The sequence below is a fragment of the Ornithorhynchus anatinus genome, chromosome 8 (assembly GCF_004115215.2).
Source record: "Ornithorhynchus anatinus isolate Pmale09 chromosome 8, mOrnAna1.pri.v4, whole genome shotgun sequence".
Lineage (NCBI taxonomy): Eukaryota > Metazoa > Chordata > Mammalia > Monotremata > Ornithorhynchidae > Ornithorhynchus > Ornithorhynchus anatinus.
In genome coordinates, this window is record NC_041735.1 from 11,851,084 (window position 1) to 11,875,319 (window position 24,236).

Below are 24,236 nucleotides of genomic sequence, written 5' to 3' on the forward strand. Positions count from 1 at the left end.
CAATCAGGTTTCAATTTCTCTATTCTGTATCCAAAGGGAGTTGATGAGTTAAGCAAAAAAAAAAAAGTACAAACAAATCTTTATTTTATACACTGGTAGGACAATTTTCATTCAAACAATAGCAGAAAAGAGCACAGAGGGAAATCAGTGTTCAGACAGATCAAGTTTCACTCCGATTCAGACCACATCACATTTATTCTGACATCCTTAGCAGCCCTATAAGTTAAGACACCCATGCACTTCACCTTTGTTATTGCACTGTCCTTTCAGAGGTCAGATCAGAAGACTCCAGTAGTCCTACCTCTTTAGCAACTCACTATGCTGTGTCTTCTACCGGGCACCACAGGCTCTTTGGCAACTCCACTATATTATACGCTCGCCCTGCAGTTCCGAGAGCCATCGAGGCAGCGGGGCTTCTTGAATGGAGTTGCCTTCCAATTCTTGAACTGCCTTGTACTTCAGAACTGGACATTTAAATAAGAGTCGAGTTTCCTGAATTACAAATGTTGAGGACTTAAAATACTGACAGTTCAGTTTGGAAACAAATGGATTTAAACACCTCCTTAGACCGAAGTCTTTTGGTCAAGACTAGTTTCAGCAGCATGTTCTACTTGATTACACAGTACTCATGGTCCAGACAGGTCTCCTCAACCTAAGGATCTAGGATTTCGTGCTGGTGGACTCTTGGCTCTTTAGGCTGTTCGGTGCTTTCGACGAGTTTGCTGTGATCCACGGGTGTTCGAGCACTTCCTTTAAAGTTAGCCTCTGGTATGGGTTATGCTTCAGGAGTTTTGAGATAAGATCCTTAGCTCCATCCGTTACGAAGCCAGGAAATTTATATTCAACCTGAGAATTTGGACAGAATGATCTTGGTTAGAGCAAGAAGCGTGACAATAAAGCCAATATGTTCAATTTCATCCTGTGTCAGGTGTTAAGAAAATTAGATAAACATTCATTCAGTAGTATTGAGTGCTTTCTATGTGTAGAGCACTGTACTAAGCGCTTGGAATGTATAATTTGGCAACAGAGAGAGACAATTCCTGCCCATTGACAGACTTACAGTCTAATCAGGGGAGGCAGACAGACAAAAACAATAGCAGTAAATAGAATCAAGGGGATGTACATCTCATTAACAAAATAAATAGGGTAATAAAAATATATACAAATAAGCAAATGAGCACAGTGCTGAGGGGAGGGGAAGGAAGAGGGGGAGGAGCGGTAGCAGCGGGGGGAAAGGGAGGAAGTCTTCTGTAGAAGCAGCTTCTTTACCTTTGAAATGCTCCTGTAAGTTTCTTGGTAGGTTTCTGCCTCAAAGGGAGGTTTGCCCACTAAAAATTCATAACACAGGACTCCAAGACTCCAGAGATCCACCTTCTCATCATGCATTCGTCCTTCAATCATCTCAGGAGGCAAGTAGTCAAGAGTGCCACACAGAGTTGTCCTCCTACAAGGGGCACACAAGTTAGGGTAACTTAATACCATCGCTCCTTGAGACGTCTGAAGATGCTCATCCAGTTTCCACCCCAGATTCTGTTCTCCTTCCTAATCATCAGCTTAGTGATGGAGTCTATGCATTCTATAGTGGGGGGAGGGGAAAGGGGGGTGGCGAGAAGTTCAAAAATCATCAGGGCAGACATTCTAAGGCTGGGAACAAGGCCTCAGGTTAACCCGATTAAGTGGAGAACAGGAAGCAACGGGTCATGGAAACGGTCGTAAGCCAAAATGCAAGGCAGAGCCGATTTTATTCTAGGAACAGTGTAAATAAGTGGGAGGATCGGCTCGCAATTTAAGGTATGACATCCTGTCTTTAGAGGATAAAACACAGACGAGCAACAAAGCTACATGAGTGTGTATCACAGGTTCCACGACAGAGGTATCCACCTTCCTTCCCTGGAATAAAATGGACACGATGACCCTCCACCTGGCAGTTAGCTAACTCAGTCATCCCCACCTAAGAAAACACTCCAGCCTCTCCAAACATTCTCCCTCAATGTAGTTTTTTAAATCACCACTTCACTTCTCCCCAGCTCCCAGGCACATGCTCCTTCCACCTCCTCCAGTCATGGCCCAGGCCCCTCAAGAGCCAGTGTCCCAAGAGGCTGATATTACAGGGTCAACATAGATTCCTGTAAGACAAACTGTGTCCACTTCCAACAATAAGCATCATTTGCCTGAGCTTGATAGGTCTTAGACTCGATGATTTCCTGTACCCAAGACCTTGCAGCCTTTCCTTCTAAAGACAGAAAACTCAGAATTCACACTCAGGATCAGTTCCGTTGTCTTCAGCAACTAACCTAGATGAGGGGGCGTGCACAGACCATCCAAAGTCAGCAATCTTCAGTTCACCATCTGATCCAAGCAACAGATTTTCAGGCTTAATATCTCGGTGAATCACTTTTTTCGAGTGGCAGTACGATAGGGCATCAGCCAACTCCGTGATATACTGTCAAAGAGATTGAAGAGGAATTGAGTAATTCGTCCAGATTTGAAGTTACGCGGAGAGCCGTTTCATTGGAGATTTTTTCCTTCTTCCTAGGGGGATACTCTGGCAGGTTTCAGGTGTCAATTCTTGGGTTCAGAATATTTGCCACCAGTCTTTTAGAGCCCATTCCATGTGATGAAATCAATGTCGCAGCAGTCTTAGAAATGTTAAGTTTCTGTATACCCAACCTTCAGTTCAATTGTAGTAATACATAATTACCCCAACTTTATACCTGCACTACTGCTGAATGGCAAACTTGACTTTCGGGTTCAATTCCTGAATCTTTGTTCCTTCTTTGAGTGCAGAGGCAAATAAACCGAGAAGTGGCCAAAAGCCAGGGGTTTGGACAAATCCACACGGAATCATCAAGAATTTAGGCGTGAAACATTATTCTCAAAAGTTTTGAGGCCGGTCCGTAAGTATTCCACCACCCCATTAAAGCCAAAGTTAGTCACACACTAACTTCTATAGTGGAGGACAGAATCAAGCTGATTTACGATGTTAGGGTGATTCAGGAATAAAATAAGCTTTGGACCTAATTATCTCCAATGTTTCAAACCAAGAAGTATGAGTCATCCAAGGAAAGGAGCTTTAAGTGGGTTAGTCTTGTCCTAAAACAAGTTGGCAAAAGCAGAGGCTGGAGTATTGCTCATTCCCAATTTTCAGTATATTGGCTAAATCCATGCAACGAGGGGCAGGGGTCCTGTTAAACTTTAGTGCTTGCTAAAAATTCCAGCCAAGAGATGGGGGCACCGTGCCCCTTGTCCCCACTTTAAAGCTGGTGGGCTCAGGGTCAGTAGTGTCAGCCATGACAACCAATTAAGACTTACAGTAGCAGTTCTCTGTTCATCAAACTTAGAAAATTTCTGAAGTTCTCTGTATACTTCTCCACGAGGTGCATATTCTAGAATCAAGTAAACCCGGGTGGCATCGTGGAAATACCCATATAATCTGAGAATATTTGGATGCCTGAAATCAATAGAAAAATGTAACAGTTCTGTCAGTTTAAACATGCCTGAATTACAGTAAGACACATTTTCACCTCTAATCATGCAAAAAACACTTACTGAGACCTGTTGTGCGCAAAGCATTGTAATGAACCCTTGGAAGAGTACAAGGAATTGAGACTTTGATCCCGGGCCTTAAGGAGATGCTAACGAGTTTCCTACTTTTGCAACACTTGACACCATACAGACTTATTGATGGCAGCAGAAGCACATCACCTGGACCGACCCTGATTAAATCAAGCTAAGGGATCACAGGCATGCCAGCTACATGGGACGGAGCAGGAACTCCCCCCGTACCTACATGCGGCTCACATACCGGTTTAAGTTCAGTCCTCTAGACTGGAAGCTCATCTCGGGCAGTGAATGTGCACTCTCCCGAGCACTTAGCTCAGTGTGCCGGTGCGGACCATCACCCCGGACGGAGGCCTGCCCGAGGAAGCTGAGATCGTTGCGCCGAGGGGCCGCAAACCACAGCAGACCGTTCACCGTCTCTCGGGACCGAGACCTGCCCGAGGACACAGAGCTCTCCCCTGAGGGGCCTCGGCCCGACCAGGTCATCGGCCAGGGCCACTGCCTACTGTCTGCCCACCCGCCAGGACTACAGGACATTTCATTCCCAATCTGCTGCGGCCGAGAAGCGGCCATTTTCTTCATCTTCACTCTCTCCCCACAGTCAGAGCGGGTTGGGGCTGCCTAATGTCCAGGTAACATTTTTCATTTCATGGGCTGCCTGCCTCCACCACCCACTCAGCCCCTGCTTTATCCCACGTTGTCCTGGTGGATAGGGCACGGGTCTAGGCATGAGAAGGACCTGGGTTCTAATCCCAGCTCCACCACGTCTGCTGGGTGACCTTGGACAACTTCTCTGGCCCTCAGTTACCTCATCTGTAAAAATGGGGATTAAGCGTGTGAGTGTGCGGCAGGACTGTGTCCAACCTAACTTATATTGACCCCAGCACTTAAAACAGCGCTTGGCACATAGTAAACACTTAAGTACTATATTACTATTATTAGGAGGGGTTGGCTTCCTTCTTGCACTCCAATGCCACTTTCACACCATCCCAGTTCCCCCATCCCTCTTTCCCTTCCTTCAAAGTCCACCACATGTCTGCCTCGTGACCTTGGGCAAGTCACTTGTCTTATGTAACACAGTTACCCTCATCTGTAAAATCGGGATTGAGATTAAGCTCCATGTAACACAGGGACGGTGTCCAAACCGGATTTGCTTGTATCCTCTCGGCGGGCACCCTACCTATAACCGGTCATTCATCTCTGTGAAACCAGTGTCCTTTGTATAGATCGGGATGATTTGCTGTCTAATTCTGACCACTTGATGCAACTAGTTGCCTGATTCTTTTCTGTTCTTACATTTAAAAGGGTTTCAATTAAATGAGGTCTGCTAAATCATGTTTTTCTTTAGCCACAGTTGTACACAAATCGTCTCCCCACCTCTGCCTGGCTCCTCAATGTTCACATATGTATTTCACACCCACCTTATATTCCTAACCTCAGGAATTGGCTCCGGGGTTTAGTTTCAAACACAAAGGGATTCCAAATTATAGAACCCAGGAGTTTCTCCGTTACAGAGCACAGTGTTTCTAATTAAGATTGAGATCAATTCAATTGTTTCTCTTCCCCTATACTTGTGAATAGGGGAATCTGTAGCAGTGAATCTGTAGCAATAAGGACCCTTTTAATCTTTTGAAAAAGAGGCATTTACCGCAACTCTACAATGTTTTCCGAAAGAGCCCGAGAGCAATAATGGCCTTACCTAAGATGAGACTGGATTTCGACTTCTCGTCGCAGCTGATGTTCGACTCCTGCTTTCTCCAGTTGGCCTTTAAATAGCACCTTCAATGCCAGGATAAATTTGCTTTGTTTCTCCCTGGCCAAGTAAACATTTCCAAATTTCCCTTTTCCCAGAGGGCGACCGATATCAAAGTCATCCAATGACCACTGCCGTCTAAAAAAGTTTATTTGAACATAAAATTAAGTTTACAGGTCCCCCATTTTTCATGGTTTCATCCACTGTGAAATGGTCAGACAGTTCCGAGTCGCCAGAAGCCTATTTATTCTGGACAACAAGCCGCCCATTCCCAAGAACTTCCCCCACGTTTGTCGCTTCTGAAATGTCCGGCCTACGGACCTAGAATCCTAAGGGGAGCACAGCAGTGTAGTTTCAACAGATTCTTGAGGTCTGGGTGGAACTAAGTCTGTTCTTCCCACCACTCCCAACCCCCTGGGATAGAAGGAATAGGCAAAACAGCAGCCAGTTTTTTGTCAAGTAGTCTCCGCTAGCACATGGGGGACTTACTTTTTGGATTCTTCATTCTTCTGGCAAGGTGCCTCTTTCTGGCTAGGTACTTCTCTCTTTTCAGGAATGTTTGCTGCACGTGAGAAATGGTATTTCTTTAATGCCACCCTGGAAACACCACACCCACCCTATACTATCCATTCATAGTTCTTACCCACTGCCAAAAGTCTGGAAATACTTCTGACAGAAGTGGGGAAAGCATTGGAAACATGCTGGAAGTTTCACGGTGCTCTGCTGCATCTCCAATAGCTCTTTGGCCTTAATTACTCAAAAGAAGGCTTAGGGGACACCAGTGTGGAAGCAGCTACTCATCTTTATAGAATCTTAGCGCCATGAACCTGATTAGATTCTGTATTAGAATAAGCCTGATATTCAAATATTTTTTGCTCTTAGTTTAGCCTCGAAGATATTTAATTCAGCGGTTATTAAGGGGACTTGAGTACTTACTCTTTGCAGAGTACTGTACTAAGCGCTTGAAAGTACAATCCAAGAGAATCGTTAGACATTCCCTGCCCACAATGAGCTTACAGTCTAGAGGGAGAGACAAATTCATTCATTCAGTAGTATTTGAGCGCTTACTATGCGCAGAACACTGTACTAAGCACTTGGAATGGACAATTCGGCAACAGATAGAGACAATCCCTGCCCCATGATGGGCTCACAGTCTAATCGGGGGAGACGGACGGCAGAGCAAAACAGAATGAAACAAAAACAAGACAACATTATCACGATAAATAGAATCAAAGGGATGTACACCTCTAACAGAATAGGGTAATATATTCAAATGAGCACAGTGCTGAGGGAAAGAGGGGCGGGGGAGGAGCAGAGGGTGGAGGAGGAGCACAGGGAAAAGGGGGGAGCTCAGTCTGGAAGGCCTCTTGGAGAAGGTGAGCTCTCCATAGGAGAGCTCACATTAAATATACAATTAGGCAGCTAACACTAGATGATCCCTATTTAAAAACCCAAGAGCATCTGTTCCCCAGAAATGGAGCTTTATAATTTACTGCACAGCCAGTCTAAACATGCAAACCACTGGGTCCTCCCCTTACTACTCACTTGGCTTGGAGTCCCAAGTTCTCACTCCCCAGATCAGAAACTGGCTACCGGAGGAGGTTCCAGAGAGTGGGCTAGCTGTGGTGGTTTGGGCCTGGGATAGCAGTGGTCAGGAGCCCTAGGAGTCTCGCCTCCCGACAGTGACGTGTGGCTACTTTGGTCCCTGGAGATTTGGCGGGGCAGCAGGGGGAAGCATTCAATTTACCCTGCTTTTCTGTCAGTCTTATCCTCTACTCCTCCTGACAGATGACAAGCCCCACCCCAGGACCTCTCTGAATCAGTGTCTTCGGATCTTTCCTAGGATTTAAATGCCCTGCAACAGTGCTCCAGAAGTGCCAAAAACAACAGAGTCTTAAATCTAAAGTAATCTAACAGTTTAAGGATAGCACTAGTACTCGAGCCAAAGACACAGATTTAAGACCATCCACACCATCCCCAAAATGGAAATATTACAGCACTATAAATCCCTAGAGGGGAAAAAACGTTTGAGGTTCATTTTATACCCAAGTATATTAGAGCGTGCTCAACTTACCGGATGTCGGGGGCTGAGCCTGGTCCTTGTTTGGGGTTGTAGGCTGGGGCCTTGGTGCTGGATGAGATGGGGGGGCCTGCGACTGCTGGTTCGGGACTGGTTTCTGACCGGATGCTACCTTCTGACTGGATACTGGCTTTGGGGCCTGTGAAGGAACTCGCTGTGCGAGATTTGAGGGACATAAGACGCGCTGTGCTTGGCCCCCACTTCCAGGTAACCGGTTCTGAGAGGGCTGAGCAATCGGAACACGTTTTGGACCATCCCCGAGTGAAACTGCGGTCTAAGAGGGGAGAGAAAGAGGGAGATCATTAACGGAACAGTTCCTGTGTTTGCTGTTCAAAAGAATGAGCGCCATGAGCCTTTTGTGGGATTCTGATTTCTAGATACAATAGATTATGAATATTTACTCTCTTCTGGTCAAACGTTTGTTGCAGTCTTTGTGCACTATAGCGAGCCACAGGAACAGGTTGAATTCCCAGCTTTGCTCATCCCAGATCTAAGGTGTTGAACTTCCAGTCAGGGCTGGAAGAGATCCTAAAATAGTGGCTGGTAGCCTTTTGAAGTCTGTCTCTCCCCGTAGCCATCACCCACTAAAACTCATGTCCCCTCCCCAACAAAGTGAAAAACTGGCACCTTTGTTACAGAGGTAACAAAGCAGAGCAGGTGCCAGCCTTAATAAAATCTACAAGAACAAAGTACCTCTGTTCTGTTTTCATTTAGTTTCAAAGGGATCAAGAGATTTCCTCTGGACTTGAAAGTGATCTTAAGTAAAGCTGAGCTTCTAATTCTCAAACTGCAAAGAGTTTAGTTTAAAAAGTGGTGACTTCCTACTTGAAGACCACAAAAGCTCAAGCAGCCACCTTTCCTCTTGCACTGCCTCCCGATTTCCGAGCTCCTTGGGGCGCCCGGGTCTTGGAGAAGCCGCTCCCCTGGAAGCCAAGGAGCGTAGGAATGAACAGCGATGAAGTGTTCACGGCCAAGGGATCCCGTGGCAGAAGTCGAACCGGGCCCGGCCCACGGATTCTGGGGCACCAAGCTAAAGCCAAGCAGCATGGGTAGATGTTGGGCATTCTCTCTTCTCTTTGGTTTCAAGTCAGGATCTGGGGCCACGCTGCACGTGGTAACCCTTTCTGGGACCAGCGGGACTACCACTCCTAGCAGCCACAGGGACAGTTGTAATAATAATATAATAATGTTGGTATTTGTTAAGCGCTTACTATGTGCCGAGCACTGTTCTAAGCGCTGGTGTAGACATAGGGGAATCAGGTTGTCCCACATAGGGGCTCACAGTCTTAATCCCCATTTTACAGATGAGGTAACTGAGGCCCAGAGAAGTTAAGTGACTTGCCCACAGTCACACAGCTGACAAGTGGCAGAGCTGGGATTCGAACTCATGACCTCTGACTCCAAAGCCCATGCTCTTTCCACTGAGCCACGCTGCTTCTATATTGTATATTCCAGTTGTATATGACCAAAAGCACTCCATGGAAAAAGCACCAGGAGCGTGGCCTAACAGAAAGAGCACGGGTCTAGGAGTCAGAGGAACTGGGTTCTGATCCCGGCTCCGCCGGTTGACCTTGAGCAAGTCGCTCCGTTTCTCTGTGCCTCGATAATCTCATCTGTAAATTGGGGATTAACACCATGAGCTTCATGTGGGACAGGGATTCTCTCCAACCTGATTATCTCGTATCCATCCCACTGCTTAATGTAGGGCCTGGCACATAGTAAGCATTTAAATGTCATTGTGAGGGGGTGGCAGGGAGGGGAGAAGACACAGAACTCTCTTCTGGTCCAGTTCAACACTTGGATGCCAGATTTGATAGAAGATTGGGCTGCAGATTTCCAGCTGGTGTAGGACTCGACCTGCACCATGACTCCAAAACTTGCAATCACCTTTGAGACTGCTTGGCCCGCCTACTAGTCTCCCTGTTTCTTGCCAGGAGGCCTAGTGGGACGAGCACAGGCCTCGGCGTCAGGCGTCATGGGTTCTAATCCTGACTCTGCCATTTGTCTGTTTGACCTTGGGCAAGTTGCTTCAGTTTCCTCATCTGTAAAATGGGGATTGAGACTGTGAGCCCCACATGGGACAGGGACTGTGTGTCCAACTCCATCTGTTGGAAACAACCCCAGTGATTAGTAGGGTACCTGGCATAATAAGCGGTTAGCAAATGCTATCAATATTATATGCTCAAAACTACCCTGCCAACAGCACAATCACCTACTAAGGAGCTTCCAACTCTGCCCCACCAAGAAAGCTAATGCTATGCAGATGGTGACTTTGGTTCTAGTTGGGAGCAGGGGGCAGGGGGAGAGTTCTGTCTTTTAAAAAGAGGTGGCAGGCCACAGAACACAGAAATGTAGGACAAAAAAAAATTTGAATTTTGTTAATTTAGTCATACATTTTGGAAACTAAATTCACAGCAAGCTGAGAAGTAGCTAAATTATGCCACTTTTTGTCCCTTTTTTCAAGCTAGCTTTTGAAAAGTCATTTACAACTTGCTTTCTCTACTCTCTGCTCTGGGAAAGTCATTTTAGCATTTTGTTGCCGAATCGACGTGTTGACACACTGGTTTACAACCAATTTACTTGAATATTTAGCTTGGGATATATAAAAAAATATTTCCCATACCCTACTTGTGAGTTCCTTACATGAACTACAGAAAAAATTCAAAAAATTCAAAATGGCTACTGAAGTAAAAGAGCATACAAAGTTTATTCTGACTTCTGGGAAATGTTGCATTCTACAGCCACTACCATTGAAAACCTTTTCATATTATACAAACTGTTTTTAACCATACAGAGTCACGAATGAATGAAGTTCCCCACTGGGGAAACCAAAGCCCTTTCCTCCATCTCAAACCAATGCATTTATGCATTTTTTTGCCTCATTTTCCCTCAGCTCCTTAAAAATATGACCACGCTTTGTCCTTGGGCCAGGGGGCGGAGGGGGGAAAAGAAGGGCCTGCAAGAGCAAGTCAACACGATGGAATTAGAAGTTGATTAGAAGTTATTAGAAGTTAAAAGACAAAGTGAGCCAATACTGTGAAAGGCTCTGAGATTTGACTTTTCCCACTGTATAACATTGCCCCAGCCAGCTAGCTGACCAAAACCACAATAAAGCAAATAAAGTTTCTATTACTATTATGATGAGCAGACTATTCTTGTTAGATTGGAAGCTGCTTGAAGACAGTGATCATATCTACCAACCCAAATCCAAATGGTCAGTGCAGTGCTCTGCACACAAGAAGTGCTCAACATCAACTGATCGTTAAGCAAGCCAAGGGGTCAAAATGACGAAGGCCAGTCACCCCTGGCAAGGGACCTTTACATAATTTGTCGGTTTTATAACTGCTCTTGGGAGAATCTGAAGCTTTACCTTAATTCTAGAGCCTGCTATTCCATGGGTCTTTTCCTTTACAACTCTTTCCATGTTGCCTGGAAAAAAAAAAAGTGTTCTTATTTACATACGCTCCATTTTCCAAAGGGTTTAAACAATAAGGGGCAACTCTGGCCCCACCTCTTACCCCCAAGGGTGGGTGTCCCTCAAAGCCCTGCCCTGGGCCTCTTTAGTTACTCCTTGAGGAGCACATCTGCTCCCACAGCTTCAGCTACCACCTCTGTTAAAGACTCCCAAATTCATTCATTCAGTTGTATTTATTGAGTGCTTACTGTATGCAGAGCACTGTACTAATGTAATACTGTACCAAGTTCCCAAATCTATTTCACCAGCCCAGTTCTCTCTGCACCTTCAATTTTGCTAACCCCAACTTCTCTGCCTATCTGCAGTCTCCCATTTCCATTTGCCTGCCAGGACACGAATGTTTGCCAAAGCTGACAATGTTAAGATACTAAGTTCTTCATTTTCCCTCTCACATTCTCTCCTCCAAGAAAAAAAAAAGTTACCCCATCACAGCTGACACCATCATCATCCTCCTTGTTCCAGAGTCAGGAACCTGGGCTGCTCCCTCTCCCAATCTGCTGCTAAACCTGGATAGTTATTCCCCTACACAGACATTCGTTTCTCCTCTTCCCCGGTTATATCTTCCCAACTACCATCTCAGTATTTTCACACTCCCGATCTCCCAGTACACTTTGGCATACAGCTCCTTGTGGACAGGGAACATATCCACCAACTCTCGGCCACTCAGCACAGTCCTCTGTGCACAGTCAGCACTCATATACCACTGATTAATTGGTCAATTTGCAGGCTGTAGTTAATTTTTTCCACGGTATTTGTTTAGCAGCTATGTGCCAGGCACCGTTCTAAGCACTGGGGTAGACACAGGCATGGCATAAAGGGTAGAGTCAGGGAGTCAGATGGTCATGTGTTCTAATCCCAGCTCCACCACTTGCCCGCTGTGCGGCCTTGGGCAAGTCGCTCCGTTTCTCTGTGCCTCGATTCCCTCACCTGTAAAATGGGGATCGAGACTGAGCCCCACCTGGGGCAGGATCTGTGTTCAATCCGATTTGCTTGCCAAACTAATAATGATGATGGCATTTGTTAAGCGCTTACTATGTAAGCACTGGGGTAGATACAAGGTGATCAGGTTGTCCCATGTGGGGCTCACAGTCTTCATCCCCATTCTACAGATGAGGCCACTGAGGCACAGAGAAGTTAAGTGACTCACCCAAGGTCACACAGCTGACAAGTGGCAGAGCCGGGACTAGGACCCGACTCCGACTCTCAAGCCCGGGCTCTTTCCACTGGGCCACGCTGCTTCTTGTATCCAGTCCAGCGCTCAGTACAGTGCCTGGCACACAATAAGCACTGAAGACCATAATCAGTGATAAGGCAATCGGGCTAAACACAGTCCCTCTCCCCGCTTGTGGCTCAGTCTTAAACCCCATTTTACGGATGAGGTAACAGGCAGAGGGACCTACCCAAGGTCACAGAGCAAACCAGTGGCCAGGATTCAAAAGCAGGACCTTCTGCCCCCGGGACCATGCTCTATCAACTAGGCCACTCTGCTTCCCAATCCCTCCCTTTCTCCTCTCTGTAAAATTAGAGCCATTCTTACAGTCACTAGGCCTTAATCAGTGCTGTGTGCATAGCACTAGGAAAGAATACAAGGGGGAAACCTTCCTAAGCGCTCAGGTGAAAATGAGCCAGTCATTGCTTGCCTTCCCCACTCTTAATCTATAGTAATGGAAGCTCCTTGTGGGCACAGAAAAAAAAACCCAACTCTTGTGTCTAGCTTCTGTAGAATTCCCGAGTCCTCGGCACTGCACTGGGGACATTTAAATCGCATTATTCTCAGAGGAGGGCCGAGTTAGCAGCGGTGCCTAATCCCACAAAAGCCCCGGGCAATCGTGGTCGTTGAACTCTCCCGAAAGATGGCGGGGGCCATTTCACCTCCAGGCCTTGTAAGCAGCAGGAAGGCCTTCCGCACCTCCAGTCCCGCCCCCCTAACCTAACCCCGCACCGCTCCTTTCCCGAGAGTTTCCGCCTCCGGGTCCCCTTAGGCCTTCCTTTTATTCATTCGGTAGTATTTATTGAGCGCTTACTAGGTGCAGAGCACTGGACTAAGCGCTTGGAATGAACAAGTCGGCAACAGATAGAGACAGTCCCTGCCCTTTGACGGGCTTAATCGGGGGAGACAGACAAGAACAATGGCAATAGAGAGTCAAGGGGAAGCACATCGCGTAAAAACTATGGCAACTAAATAGAATCAAGGCGATGTACATTTCATTAACAAAAAATAAGGTAATGGTGCTATTTGTCAACCCAAAATCCCATCCGAGCACCACGACCTCTAGTTTTCCGGGACTTTTGCACCCGCCCTTCAAATGGCCCTGCATCCCCTCCTTCTAGCCCCTTCCCTGGAGCGCTGCCGCCCTGCCCCCACCCCAGCTAGCCCGGATCCCCACCCCAGCTAGCCCGGATCCCCACCCCAGCTAGCCCGGATCCCCACCCCAGCTAGCCCGGATCCCCACCCCAGCTAGCCAAATCCCCACCCCAGCTAGCCAAACCCCCACCCCAGCTAGCCCAGATTCCACCCCAACTAGCCCAGACCCCCCCCCCCAGCCCAGCTAGCCAAATGTCCACCCCAACTAGCCATGCCCCCACCCCAACTAGCTCAGACCCCTAGCCCAGCCTCCAGGCATGGTGGTCTCACCCCAAGCCGACACAGACAAGCAGCAGAGCGCTACCGCCGTCTGCCGTTGGAATTCAAATCTCCCTCCTTTAAATAGAGTTGAACGGGCCCCTCGCGTCCTGATTGGTGGCCCGTCCTCCGGCGCGGCCCTCCCATTGGCCGGCGCCGAGCCCGGCCCGCCGCCCCAGCCGGGCCACGGGGAAGGGGGCCGGGGGCCCGCGCAGGCGCACTGGGGGGGATGACGCCCCCGGGCCCGCCGCGCCGTCCGCGTCCGATGGGCCTTACCCCGCTCGCTCGGCCCCGGTCGGCCCACCGGCTCCCTCCCGGGGCCCGCCCGGACGAGGAGAGCCCAAGGAGAGGGTGGCCGGTCGGCCGGTCGGTCGGCCGGGGTGGGTGGGGGGGGGGGGGGCTCCGTCTCGGCTTGCCCGGCCGCTGCCCACAACAAAGATGGCGGGCGGGGGGCGGCCGCGACGGTTGGGAGTCCGGGCGGCATCGATCGCTCGGCGATCGGCGGGCCGGGCCTGAGAAGCGGAGAACCGAGGGAAGCGCTCGGGCCTCGGGCTGCCATTTTGGAGGGGCAGAGCGCGTGCGCGCGGGGCCGCAGGACCTACCACCCACCACCCAAACATCCCCCCACCGGACGGGTACGTGGGGCCTTGTGCCCCCTCTGCTCTTTTGCACCAGCTCCTGCAGAATACTATCATTCTAATGGCATCTGTTAAGCGCTTACTTTGTGCGAAGCACTGCTCCAAGCGCTGGGGGGGGGGGGGGCGGGGAGGAGGTCAAAGGTAATCAGGTGGCCCCACCTGGGGCTCTCCGTCTGCGTCCCCGTTTTACAGATGAGGTCACTGAGGTCCCAAGGCCCGTTGTACTTGTCTGTCTCCCCCGATGAGACTGTGAGCCCGTCACACGGCAGGGACCGTCTCTATCTGTTGCCGACTTGTTCATTCCAAGCGCTTAGTCCAGTGCTCTGCACAGAGTAAGCGCTCAATAAATACGATTGATTGAATGAATGAATGAACGGGGGGGGGGGGGGGTTTGAGTGGCAACTGGGCAGTTAGAAGAGCTGAATGAATGGCGCCTCTTCCGCCCCTTCCCTTAAACCCGCCCCTGTAAACCCTCCCTTTTCATTCATTCACCCGTAGTTATTGAGCGCTTACTATGTATAGAGCACCGGTCTAAGCGCCTGGACTGTCCAATTCATTCACTCGTATTTATTGAGCGCTTACCATGTGCAGAGCACCGGCCTAAGTGCCTGGACTGTCCAATTCATTCATTCAGTAGTATTTGTTGAGCGCTTACTATGTGCAGAGCACTGGACTAAGCGCCTGGACTGTCCAATTCATTCACTCGTATTTATTGAGCGCTTATTATGTGCAGAGCACTGGCCTAAGCGCCTGGACTGTCCATCCATTCATTCAGTAGTATTTGTTGAGCGCTTACTATGTGCAGAGCACCGGCCTAAGCACCTGGACTGTCCATCCATTCATTCAGTAGTATTTGTTGAGCACTTACTATGTGCAGAGCACTGGACTAAGCGCCTGGACTGTCCAATTCATTCACTCGTATTTATTGAGCACTTACTATGTGCAGAGCACTGGCCTAAGCATCTGGACTGTCCATCCATTCATTCAGTAGTATTTGCTGAGCACTTACTAGGTGCAGAGCACCGGCCTAAGCACCTGGACTGTCCATCCATTCATTCAGTAGTATTTGTTGAGCACTTACTATGTGCAGAGCACTGGACTAAGCGCCTGGACTGTCCAATTCATTCACTCGTATTTATTGAGCACTTACTATGTGCAGAGCACTGGCCTAAGCACCTGGACTGTCCATCCATTCATTTAGTAGTATTTGTTGAGCACTTACTATGTGCAGAGCACTGGACTTAGCGCCTGGACTGTCCAATTCATTCAATAGTATTTATTGAGCACTTACTACGTGCAGAGAACTGGACTAAGCGCTTGGAATGGACAAATGGACAACAGAGACAGTCCCTGCCCAATGACGGGCTTACAGTCTAATCGGGAATATTGTTGGTATTTGTTAAGCACTTACTCTGTGCAGAGCACTGTTCTAAGTGCTGGGGGAGATATAGGGTCATCAGGTCGTCCCATGTGAGGCTCACAGTTAATCCCATTTTAAAATCCCATTTTACAGAGGAGGTAATTGAGGCACGAGGAAGTGAAGTGACTTGCCCCACTCACACAGCTGACAGGTGGCAGAGCCAGGAATCGAACCCATGGCCTCTGACTCCCAAGCCCAGGCTCTTTCCACTGAGCCACGCTGCTTCTCTGAGGATGTGTTGGGCCCTCATCTCCACCTGTGTGCCATCGTTGAGCTTCCCCCACCTACAAGACAGCTTGTGCAGGATATTATAATAATAATTGTATTTGTTAAGCCCTTACTATGTACAAAGCACTGTTCCAAGCGCTGGGCGGGGGGGGCTGGTACACGGTAATCAGGTCGCCCCACATGGGGCTCACAGTCTGCATCCCCATTTTACAGATGAGGTCACTGAGGTCCCAGAGAAGGGACTTGCCCAAAGTCACACAGCTGACAAGTGGTGGAGGGGGGATAATTCAGCGCTTACTATGTGCAGAGCACTGTACTAAGCCCTTGGAATGTACAATTCGGCAACCGATAGCGACAATCCCTGCCCAGTGATGGGCTCACAAACCCATGTCCTCTGACTCCCAAGCCCGGGCTCTTTCCACTGAGCCATAATAATAATAATGGTAGTATTTGTTAAACGCTTACTATGTGCAAAGCACTGTTCTAAGCGCTGAGGGGGATACAAGGTGAACAGGTCGTCCCACGTGGGGCTCACAGTTTTAATCCCCATTTTAAAGATGAGGTCACTGAGCCGCAGAGAAGTTACCTGACTTGCCCAAAGTCACCCAGCTGGCAAGCGGCAGAGCCGGGATTAGAACCCTCGACCTCTGACTCCCAAGCCCGGGCTCTTGCCACTGAGCCACGCTGCTTCTCTACCCCCGAGACGAGCCGGCTCCTCCACTTAAGGGAGCCGGGCCTTTGAGTTTTAATGGAGGTGGGCAGAGAGAGAGATCACTTTATATGAGTTTGCTCCTCCTCCTCTTGTGTTCCCTGCGCAGGGAACTGCGCAATCCTTATGGGGAACTGCGTGTTTTAGAATCCGGCGTCTTCACACGCCGGCTTTTCTTCTGTTAGAGCTCTTTGCTACCCGCTGCGGGGAGGTGGGCAGCTATTCTCATCTCAACCGGGTGTTCTAGGACCAGAGGTCTTCACCTGGCAGTCTTCCTCTTGTTACAGGTGACGAGGACCCTCCGATCTGCCCTTCGGCATAATGTACAGGACAAAAGTGAGTCTGAAAGATCGCCAGCAGCTGTACAAACTGATCATCAGCCAGCTGCTCTACGACGGCTACATCAACATTGCCAACGGCCTCATCAATGAGATCAAGCCCCAGTCAGTGTGCGCGCCCTCCGAGCAGCTCCTTCACCTCATCAAACTAGGTATCTTCTGGTCTGGAGTCTTATTTTAACTTTGTGAAAGCACGTAGGTCCGGTTGGTTAGCACCGGGTAGTATAGTTCTCCCTTTCTTAACGGTATCTGTTTAGCACTCGGCACGTGTCCGACACCGTCCCAAGCCGTGGGGTAGAGAGAAGTGAATTAGGTTGGATGCAGCCCCCATCCTGCGAGGGGCTCGCTGTCTAAGTAGGAGGGAGAACCGAGATATGGAAAAGTTCAGTGACTTGCCCACGGTCGCACAGGAAGCATTCGGCAGAGCTGGGATTATTCATTCAATCGTATGTATTGAGCTCTTACTGTATGCAGAGCACTGTACTAAGCGCTTGGAAAGCAGGAGAAGCAGTGTGGCTCAGTGGAAAGAGCCCGGGCTTGGGAGTCAGGGGTCGTGGGTTCTAATCCCGGCTCTGCCGCTTGCCAGCTGGGTGACTTTGGGCAAGTCACTTCACTTCTGTACCTCAGTTACCTCATCTGTAAGATGGGGATTAAAACTGGGAGCCCTACGGGGGACGACCTGATTGCCCTGTGTCTACCCCAGTGCTTGGAACAGTGCTCTGCACATAGTAAGCACTTAAATACCAACATTATTATTATTATTCTCTGTGCCTCAGTGGCCTCATCTGTAAAATGGGGATGAAAACTGTGAGCCCCACGTGGGACAACCCGATCACCTTGTATCCCCCCCAGCACTTAGATCACTGCTGTGCACATAGTAAGCGCTTAACAAATACCACCACTAAAACCCAGGTCCTCTGACTCCCAGGCCCCTGCTCTTTCTACTAGGCTATGCTGATGGCTCTCTCATTCTCACACCGTTTCCCCTGCCTGGACCTCCCTCCCTCCCTTCCCCAGTCCATCGGACCACAGCTGTTTTCATATTTACATTCCCTCCTAAAATGTCACCTCCCGCAAGTTTCCTCCTTTAGCCCGCAAACCCCCAAACTGGGCATACCTGCCAACCGTTTTTAGCACGTAATGCATTTATGTCTCCTTGCGGGCAGGGACTGTGTCTGTCCTCTGCGTTATACCTTCCCAACCACTTAGTAAAGTACAGTGCACCCAGTGAGCATTTGAATACTTATTACTCGTATGATCACTTTATCATTTGACAGTTGTAGACTTGATAGTTTTCCGGAAACACTGGGAGCCCAAGTCTTCAATGCGGCTCCCTGAGTCACTTCGCATCAAACAAAAACACCTCGCGGTTGGCTTCAAGGCTTTCCACAACTTGGCCCCACCTTACCTGCCTGCCCTCTTCTCCTATTATTCTCCAACTCACTGCCAGTTAGACTGTGAGCCCGTCATTGGACAGGGATTGTCTCTATCTGTTGCCGAATTGTACATTCCAAGCGCTTAGTACATAGTAAGTGCTAAATAAGTACCGTTGAATGAATGAAGTATTCATAAGCCAAGTGCTGTTTTCCCTGAAAACTTGCAGGATTTTTCCGGATGTTATTTGGACAAAATGACAGTTACATGCAGGGACCATCTAGATTTTGCAAGATTTCAGAGAAAAATGAATAGCAGAGGGAGGAGGTGATTGATATCACACCAAACTGGTGTACCGTTTCGGGTTCGTTCCGCCTCATCCTCTTAGCCAAAGCGCAGAATTAAGCAGGGCCATTTGAACGGGATCATTTGCGTGACCTCGGGTTTTATCTTTCAGGAATCGAAAATGATGACAGTGCCGTTCAATATGCCATTGGACGTTCAGATACAGTTGCCCCCGGCACAGGGATTGACTTGGAATTTGATGCAGATGTCCAGACCATGTCTCCAGAGGCTTCAGAATATGAAACCTGCTACGTGACGTCTCATAAAGGTCCCTGCCGGGTAGCTACATACAGCAGAGATGGACAGCTAATAGCTACCGGCTCAGCTGATGCTTCAATAAAGATACTTGATACAGAGAGGATGTTGGCAAAAAGTGCCATGCCTATTGAGGTAAGACCACGGTAAACTTTTCTTATTACTAGTTTCTCTTATTTTTTGGTTACCTCGAATTGGGCTAGAGAGTTGGTGGTGTGAGTGGCTATTGGTGTTGAATTGAGCTTGGATTTGAAGTCTGACCTCTTATTTCTCTAAAGACGAGCTTTCTGCTTCTGTCTCTGTAGGTCATGATGAATGAAACCGCACAGCAGAACATGGAAAATCATCCTGTTATTCGAACTCTCTATGATCACGTGGACGAAGTTACGTGCCTAGCTTTTCACCCAACTGAGCAGATCCTAGCCTCTGGTTCAAGAGACTATACTCTTAAATTGTTTGATTACTCCAAGCCATCTGCCAAAAGGGCCTTCAAGTATATCCAGGTTAGAAAGTGATATTTTATAAGAAACTTGAAATCTCATTCTTTAACGCCTGCCAGGATGGTCCAGTCGTGGGGCCCAGTCAGGGATCCATTCCAAATGCAAAGACTCAACTCCAAAATGGATGGGCTAAATGGGCAGATAGCCTAAATATACAAGGAGATCCCCACTGCAACTCCCTTCTCACACTCCGCCCCGCCTCCTGTCTCCCTTCTTTTATTTTCCAGGGGACTGCCATCCCCTCTCCTCCCCAACACTCCCTGCTGGGGAGTGTGGACTGCCCCGACGGCACCCATCCAGCCCCACAGACCCTTAAGGGATACGGCACGTGGCTTGCGTATGTGCTTTCAGCGCCTTCGTTAAGAAGCAGTGCCTGAGTTCCAGAAGTTGATAAGAGGACTGGGAGAACTGGAGAGGATCCCAGGACGCCGGGGGCCTGTGATAGATCCACACTAGGGCACGTATTGTATAGTTAAACGTAGAGTGAAATGCTTCTCTCTTTTTAAGGGCCAAATCGTTGCGTAGCCTACCCGGAAACCTCAGGCTATAGGCACATTATGTTCAGGGAAATGGGAGCGTTCACAGTTGAAAGCACTGGACAGTTCTGAAGGCAGCCCTATCTTTAACGTCTGTCGCCTGCCTTCCACGTGATGGGCCCCGTAAAGCACCTCTGACTCTACAGACTCGGAAATAGGAAGGGCAGACCGGTACGGCTGCCTGAAGTGCATCGGGAGGGAAAGTGTCCACTGAGATGCTTGGGCCGCGGCATTTGACCTTGTCGGTCGTTCTTGGCAGCTGGAAGCACCTCCCAGTGATGCCAGGGCGATGCTTTCAAAGGAAGTTCTCTATCCAAGAATTAACTGTGAATTTTTATTGTTTTTGACTAACCTTCTAGTCAGTCATCCAGCCAACAAAGTTATCGCTAATGTCCCTTCCCCACAGGAAGCTGAAATGTTACGCTCCATCTCTTTCCATCCTTCCGGAGACTACATTCTCGTCGGCACACAGCACCCTACCCTGCGGCTCTACGATATCAACACGTTCCAGTGTTTCGTGTCTTGCAACCCTCAAGATCAGCACACCGACGCCATCTGTTCCGTTAACTACAACCCTAGCGCCAATATGTACGTGACCGGGAGCAAAGACGGATGCATCAAGCTGTGGGACGGGGTCTCGAACCGATGCATCACTACCTTCGAAAAAGCCCACGACGGGGCGGAGGTCTGCTCGGCCATCTTTTCCAAAAATTCGAAGTACATCCTGTCGAGCGGGAAAGACTCCGTAGCGAAACTCTGGGAGATATCAACGGGACGAACGCTGGTCAGGTATACAGGTACGTGTCGGGGGGCGGAGCTGTGAACTCCCGCGGAGATGCCCGCTTCCCAACGTCTGTAAAATGAGTTCTTTCGTGGGTCGGGGAGCCTGGCCGTGATGTTCTGAAACCGACTGGTAGGCGAAACTGTTTCCGGGTCGTTTTCGGTGGAAGTCCGTTTTCGGGCACTCTGGCCAGTCTTAGAGAGCCTGTCGTGTGTCCTGATTGCACCTCTGTCTTTCCCCTGGAGAGCAGAGGTATTTGATAATCTCAAATTGGAGGTTCCTTCTTTGATATCTGAAGAAAACATTTAAAAACATTCTTAAGATTAATAGATAATCGTCTGGAAGGGAAAAAGTGGGTCCCCCTTCAGGAAGAAATTAAACAATGGGAAGAAAGGAACAGGCAGTCAGTTCTGTACACTTCTTTTTTTGCCAACCCCCACATTGAGAGAAGCAGCGAGGCTCAGTGGAAAGAGCCCGGGCTTGGGAGTCGGAGGTCATGGGTTCGAATCGTGACTCTGCCCCCTTGTCAGCTGTGTGACTGTGGGGAAGTCACTTCACTTCTCTGTGCCTCAGTTCCCTCATCTGTAAAAGGGGGATGAAGACTGTGAGCCTCACGTGGGATAACCTCATTCCCCTGTATCTACCCCAGCGCTAAGAACAGTGCTCTGCACGTAGTAAGCACTTAACAGATACCAACGTTATTATTATTATTAAGAAAAATTGACATTCACCTTAGAGTCATCCCAAGTGCGTGCTCAAACCCACCTCTTTTGACATCACGCCGGGCATTGTCAGAAGAATATTTCCCGATTCCCCAACAGCATTCTACTCAACACCCTTAATAGAAACACCTAAGGAGTGAATTGGATGTGTATTTTATGGTATCCAGTGGGTGGAGCAGTACTTGGCACATAGTAAGCGCTTAATAGATACCATAAAAAAAAAAGAATCAGGGTCTCTGTGGAAAAGAGGCAACTGACAGTTTATTTTCTGCCTTAGGTGCCGGTTTGAGTGGACGGCAGGTCCACCGGACTCAAGCTGTCTTCAACCACACGGAAGACTACGTGTTACTTCCCGATGAGAGGACAATTAGTCTGTGCTGCTGGGACTCACGAACAGCCGAACGGAGAAATCTGCTCTCCCTGGGGCACAATAACATTGTCCGCTGTATAGTTCATTCTCCCACTAATCCCGGCTTCATGACTTGCAGTGATGACTTCAGAGCTCGGTTTTGGTACCGGAGATCGACCACAGATTAGAGACATTTTCACCAAATAATTTCCTCTAACCCCCTTTAAAAGTTTTTGTTTTTGTTTTTTGTTTTTTTCCCCATCACCAGTTTAAATAGTAGAGCGACTTTTTAAAACGTACCTAAATTCACTATACCATCCTGTGGCAATGTGATACGGATAATCGAGCCATCCAAAATTTTTACAAGTCTTTTTTTTAACCTTGATGTAGAATCATGGTGGAAAAAGTTGGAAATGCAGATATGTGTACTTTTTCCTCATTCACTGATTGTTACGGTGTGCTCATCGTCGGTTTTGTAAGTACAGCATTTAGCAATTTCTATCACAATAGAGTTAATCCTTGCTTTAAGGATGGATTTTTAAAAGTGTTCACTTGAATAATTCCTGAGTCATTGTAGACAAAAGTCTCATGAAGAATTGTAATTTGATTTTTTTTTTTTTTTAACATCTTACACATTGTATTGCTACTGCCCTACCTGAGGATTCCACTAACTCCACAGAAATTTGCGGGGAGCCAAGTGGTTCCACGGTAAAAAGCCGAATTTTGTGCCATGACAATATTGGAACCACTTTGAACTGAGAACCCCCAAAATTTTAAATTCTGATGATAAAGCACCAATCTGCAGTCTCGTATTTAATTTTGACACTTTTGATTCAGCTAATCGATCCTGGGTTTTTTTCCTTAAGACATAAAGAAGGAGATGTACATTCATAGCACTCCTGCAGCTCTTTCCCAGCAGCTCATTTTTCAGCTGTCGTATGGACAGGATGCTCGGCAGATTGAGATGTTGGGACAGAGCATAAATTGAGAGGCCATCATGACACACATGTCTGGATGGTAGGCATTACCTATCATGAGTCACTAACCTACAAGAATCACTTGTATCTCTTAACCTTTCTTCCCTATAATTTTTTTAATGTCTCTCCCTTCAGAGTGAGTGTTTAAACTCCTCATTGATCCAGGAAATAGCTGCCCAGACCGCATCCTCCTCTTGAGAAGAAAACTCTGAGGAGGCATGGTACAACTGATCAGTTGACAGGCCCATCCTGAAAACTTTGAGGTAAAACAGTTCCTGGTAACTGATTTTTTTTCCCAGCTGGATAAAATAAAAGCTCTAAAACACTGCTGTCACCGTATACCCCCAAAATGCAAAAATCAAAAACCCAAACCTAATCATTCTCATCCAAACACAAACCCGAGTTAATACGTTGTATAATAATTGCTGTTCGGAAACCTGCCCCGCAACTGATCTTTCAGTGAATCTATTTCCTCGGCTGGCGGAAGCTATTTTGAGATGTAACTGTATAAGCTGGCAACGAGGTCCTTTTTTAAAGTCCTCTCAGTTTTGGCCGTCGTGGTCTGGACGTGTTTTGTCCATTTCTAAATGTACCGACGCTTCACCGGGGAGGAATTATCCCATCCGCTTTTAGTATAAATATTTGTCAAGTAAGAGCTATTGTCTAATCACAGGACTACGTGCAAAAGCTCTTTCTTTTTAATGGTAACAATAACATCTCTGTGGTTTGAGTAATAGTACAATGACAAAGAGTTGGGGTACCTGGAAAAATTATCTGCGGTCTACTTGTTCTGGTTGTGTTGGGTGACTCGGTGTCTTTTGTCTAAATCTTGAGCATGCCTAGAAGAACTATATGTGATCAGTGGATGTTAAATTGGAAGGAATTGAAGTGGAAACAAGTAAAACAGATTGACTGAATGGCGGTGTGACATCCTGCAGAGAAGCAGGGGGTAGGATGCTGATTCTGGCTCTTCCCCGTTCCGCAGGGTAACTTTTGGAAAGACATTAAATCAGCTGTTTAACCCTCCAATTTTAAAACATCTGCACTTGATGGAACTTGGTCATCGTACACATGCACTCCAAAAACGTGTTTGAATTGGCTGTATGTGTCCGTGAATTAAAATTTTGTGACAAAACCTCTCTGGCTGCTAAACGACCCCTCAAGCGGTATATTTTTAGAAAACTTCAGTTTGTAAAATACTTTCCCATATATCCAGAGAGACTCTTTTTTGATCCCACTGATGTTCCGAAGACTTGCGTGTGCCAGATATACTCTGTGAACCAAATCTTCGTTTTCTGTATCACCTGAAACCGTGGCTGTCGTATGCTGAAGATTAGTATCCGATTTCTATTGTACATTTTCTAGACTATGAAATCTCCAAAATTAAAAACTATATTTGTGTATGATCTGGTTTCCCGGCCTCTTTATTCCAGCCAGTGGTAGGGGGAGAGAGAGAAATGATGGACTGGTGGGACAGACCAGAGGGTGGCAATTTTCAATAATGTCTCAGTGCTGAAGACTATTGGATGAATGGTCCCGGAAGCACGGTGTGACTTCAGCTCTACACTGGGC

The 24,236-nt window shown here is 47.8% G+C and overlaps 2 protein-coding genes across 4 annotated transcripts; one reads left to right on the forward strand and one right to left on the reverse strand.

Moving 5' to 3' along the window:
• Positions 1–62: 62 nt before the first annotated feature.
• On the reverse strand, positions 63–13,638 carry AURKA (aurora kinase A). 3 transcript variants are annotated; one of them, XM_029071059.2, is made up of 9 exons: positions 12,270–12,710; positions 10,765–10,823; positions 7,389–7,668; positions 5,804–5,876; positions 5,261–5,452; positions 3,313–3,451; positions 2,295–2,443; positions 1,270–1,444; positions 63–846 (listed from the first exon to the last, which is right to left on the reverse strand). In XM_029071059.2, exons 1-9 carry the CDS (start codon positions 12,331–12,333, stop codon positions 661–663), a joined length of 1,317 nt encoding a protein of 438 aa, XP_028926892.1. In that variant the 5' UTR covers positions 12,334–12,710; the 3' UTR covers positions 63–660. The 3 variants fall into 3 exon arrangements, with proteins under 3 accessions (XP_028926892.1, XP_028926893.1, XP_028926894.1); XM_029071060.2 differs by lacking the exon at positions 12,270–12,710 and adding an exon at positions 13,505–13,638 and having other exon boundaries at positions 610–846; XM_029071061.2 differs by lacking the exon at positions 12,270–12,710 and adding an exon at positions 11,292–11,734 and having other exon boundaries at positions 610–846.
• A 355-nt stretch (positions 13,639–13,993) lies between these two features.
• CSTF1 (cleavage stimulation factor subunit 1) lies at positions 13,994–24,070 on the forward strand. The gene is made up of 6 exons (XM_029070978.2): positions 13,994–14,127; positions 16,775–16,977; positions 18,657–18,934; positions 19,105–19,302; positions 20,242–20,632; positions 21,616–24,070. The coding sequence occupies exons 2-6, from the start codon at positions 16,809–16,811 to the stop codon at positions 21,873–21,875; spliced, it is 1,296 nt and encodes a 431-aa protein (XP_028926811.1). The 5' UTR covers positions 13,994–14,127; positions 16,775–16,808; the 3' UTR covers positions 21,876–24,070.
• Positions 24,071–24,236: the final 166 nt, after the last annotated feature.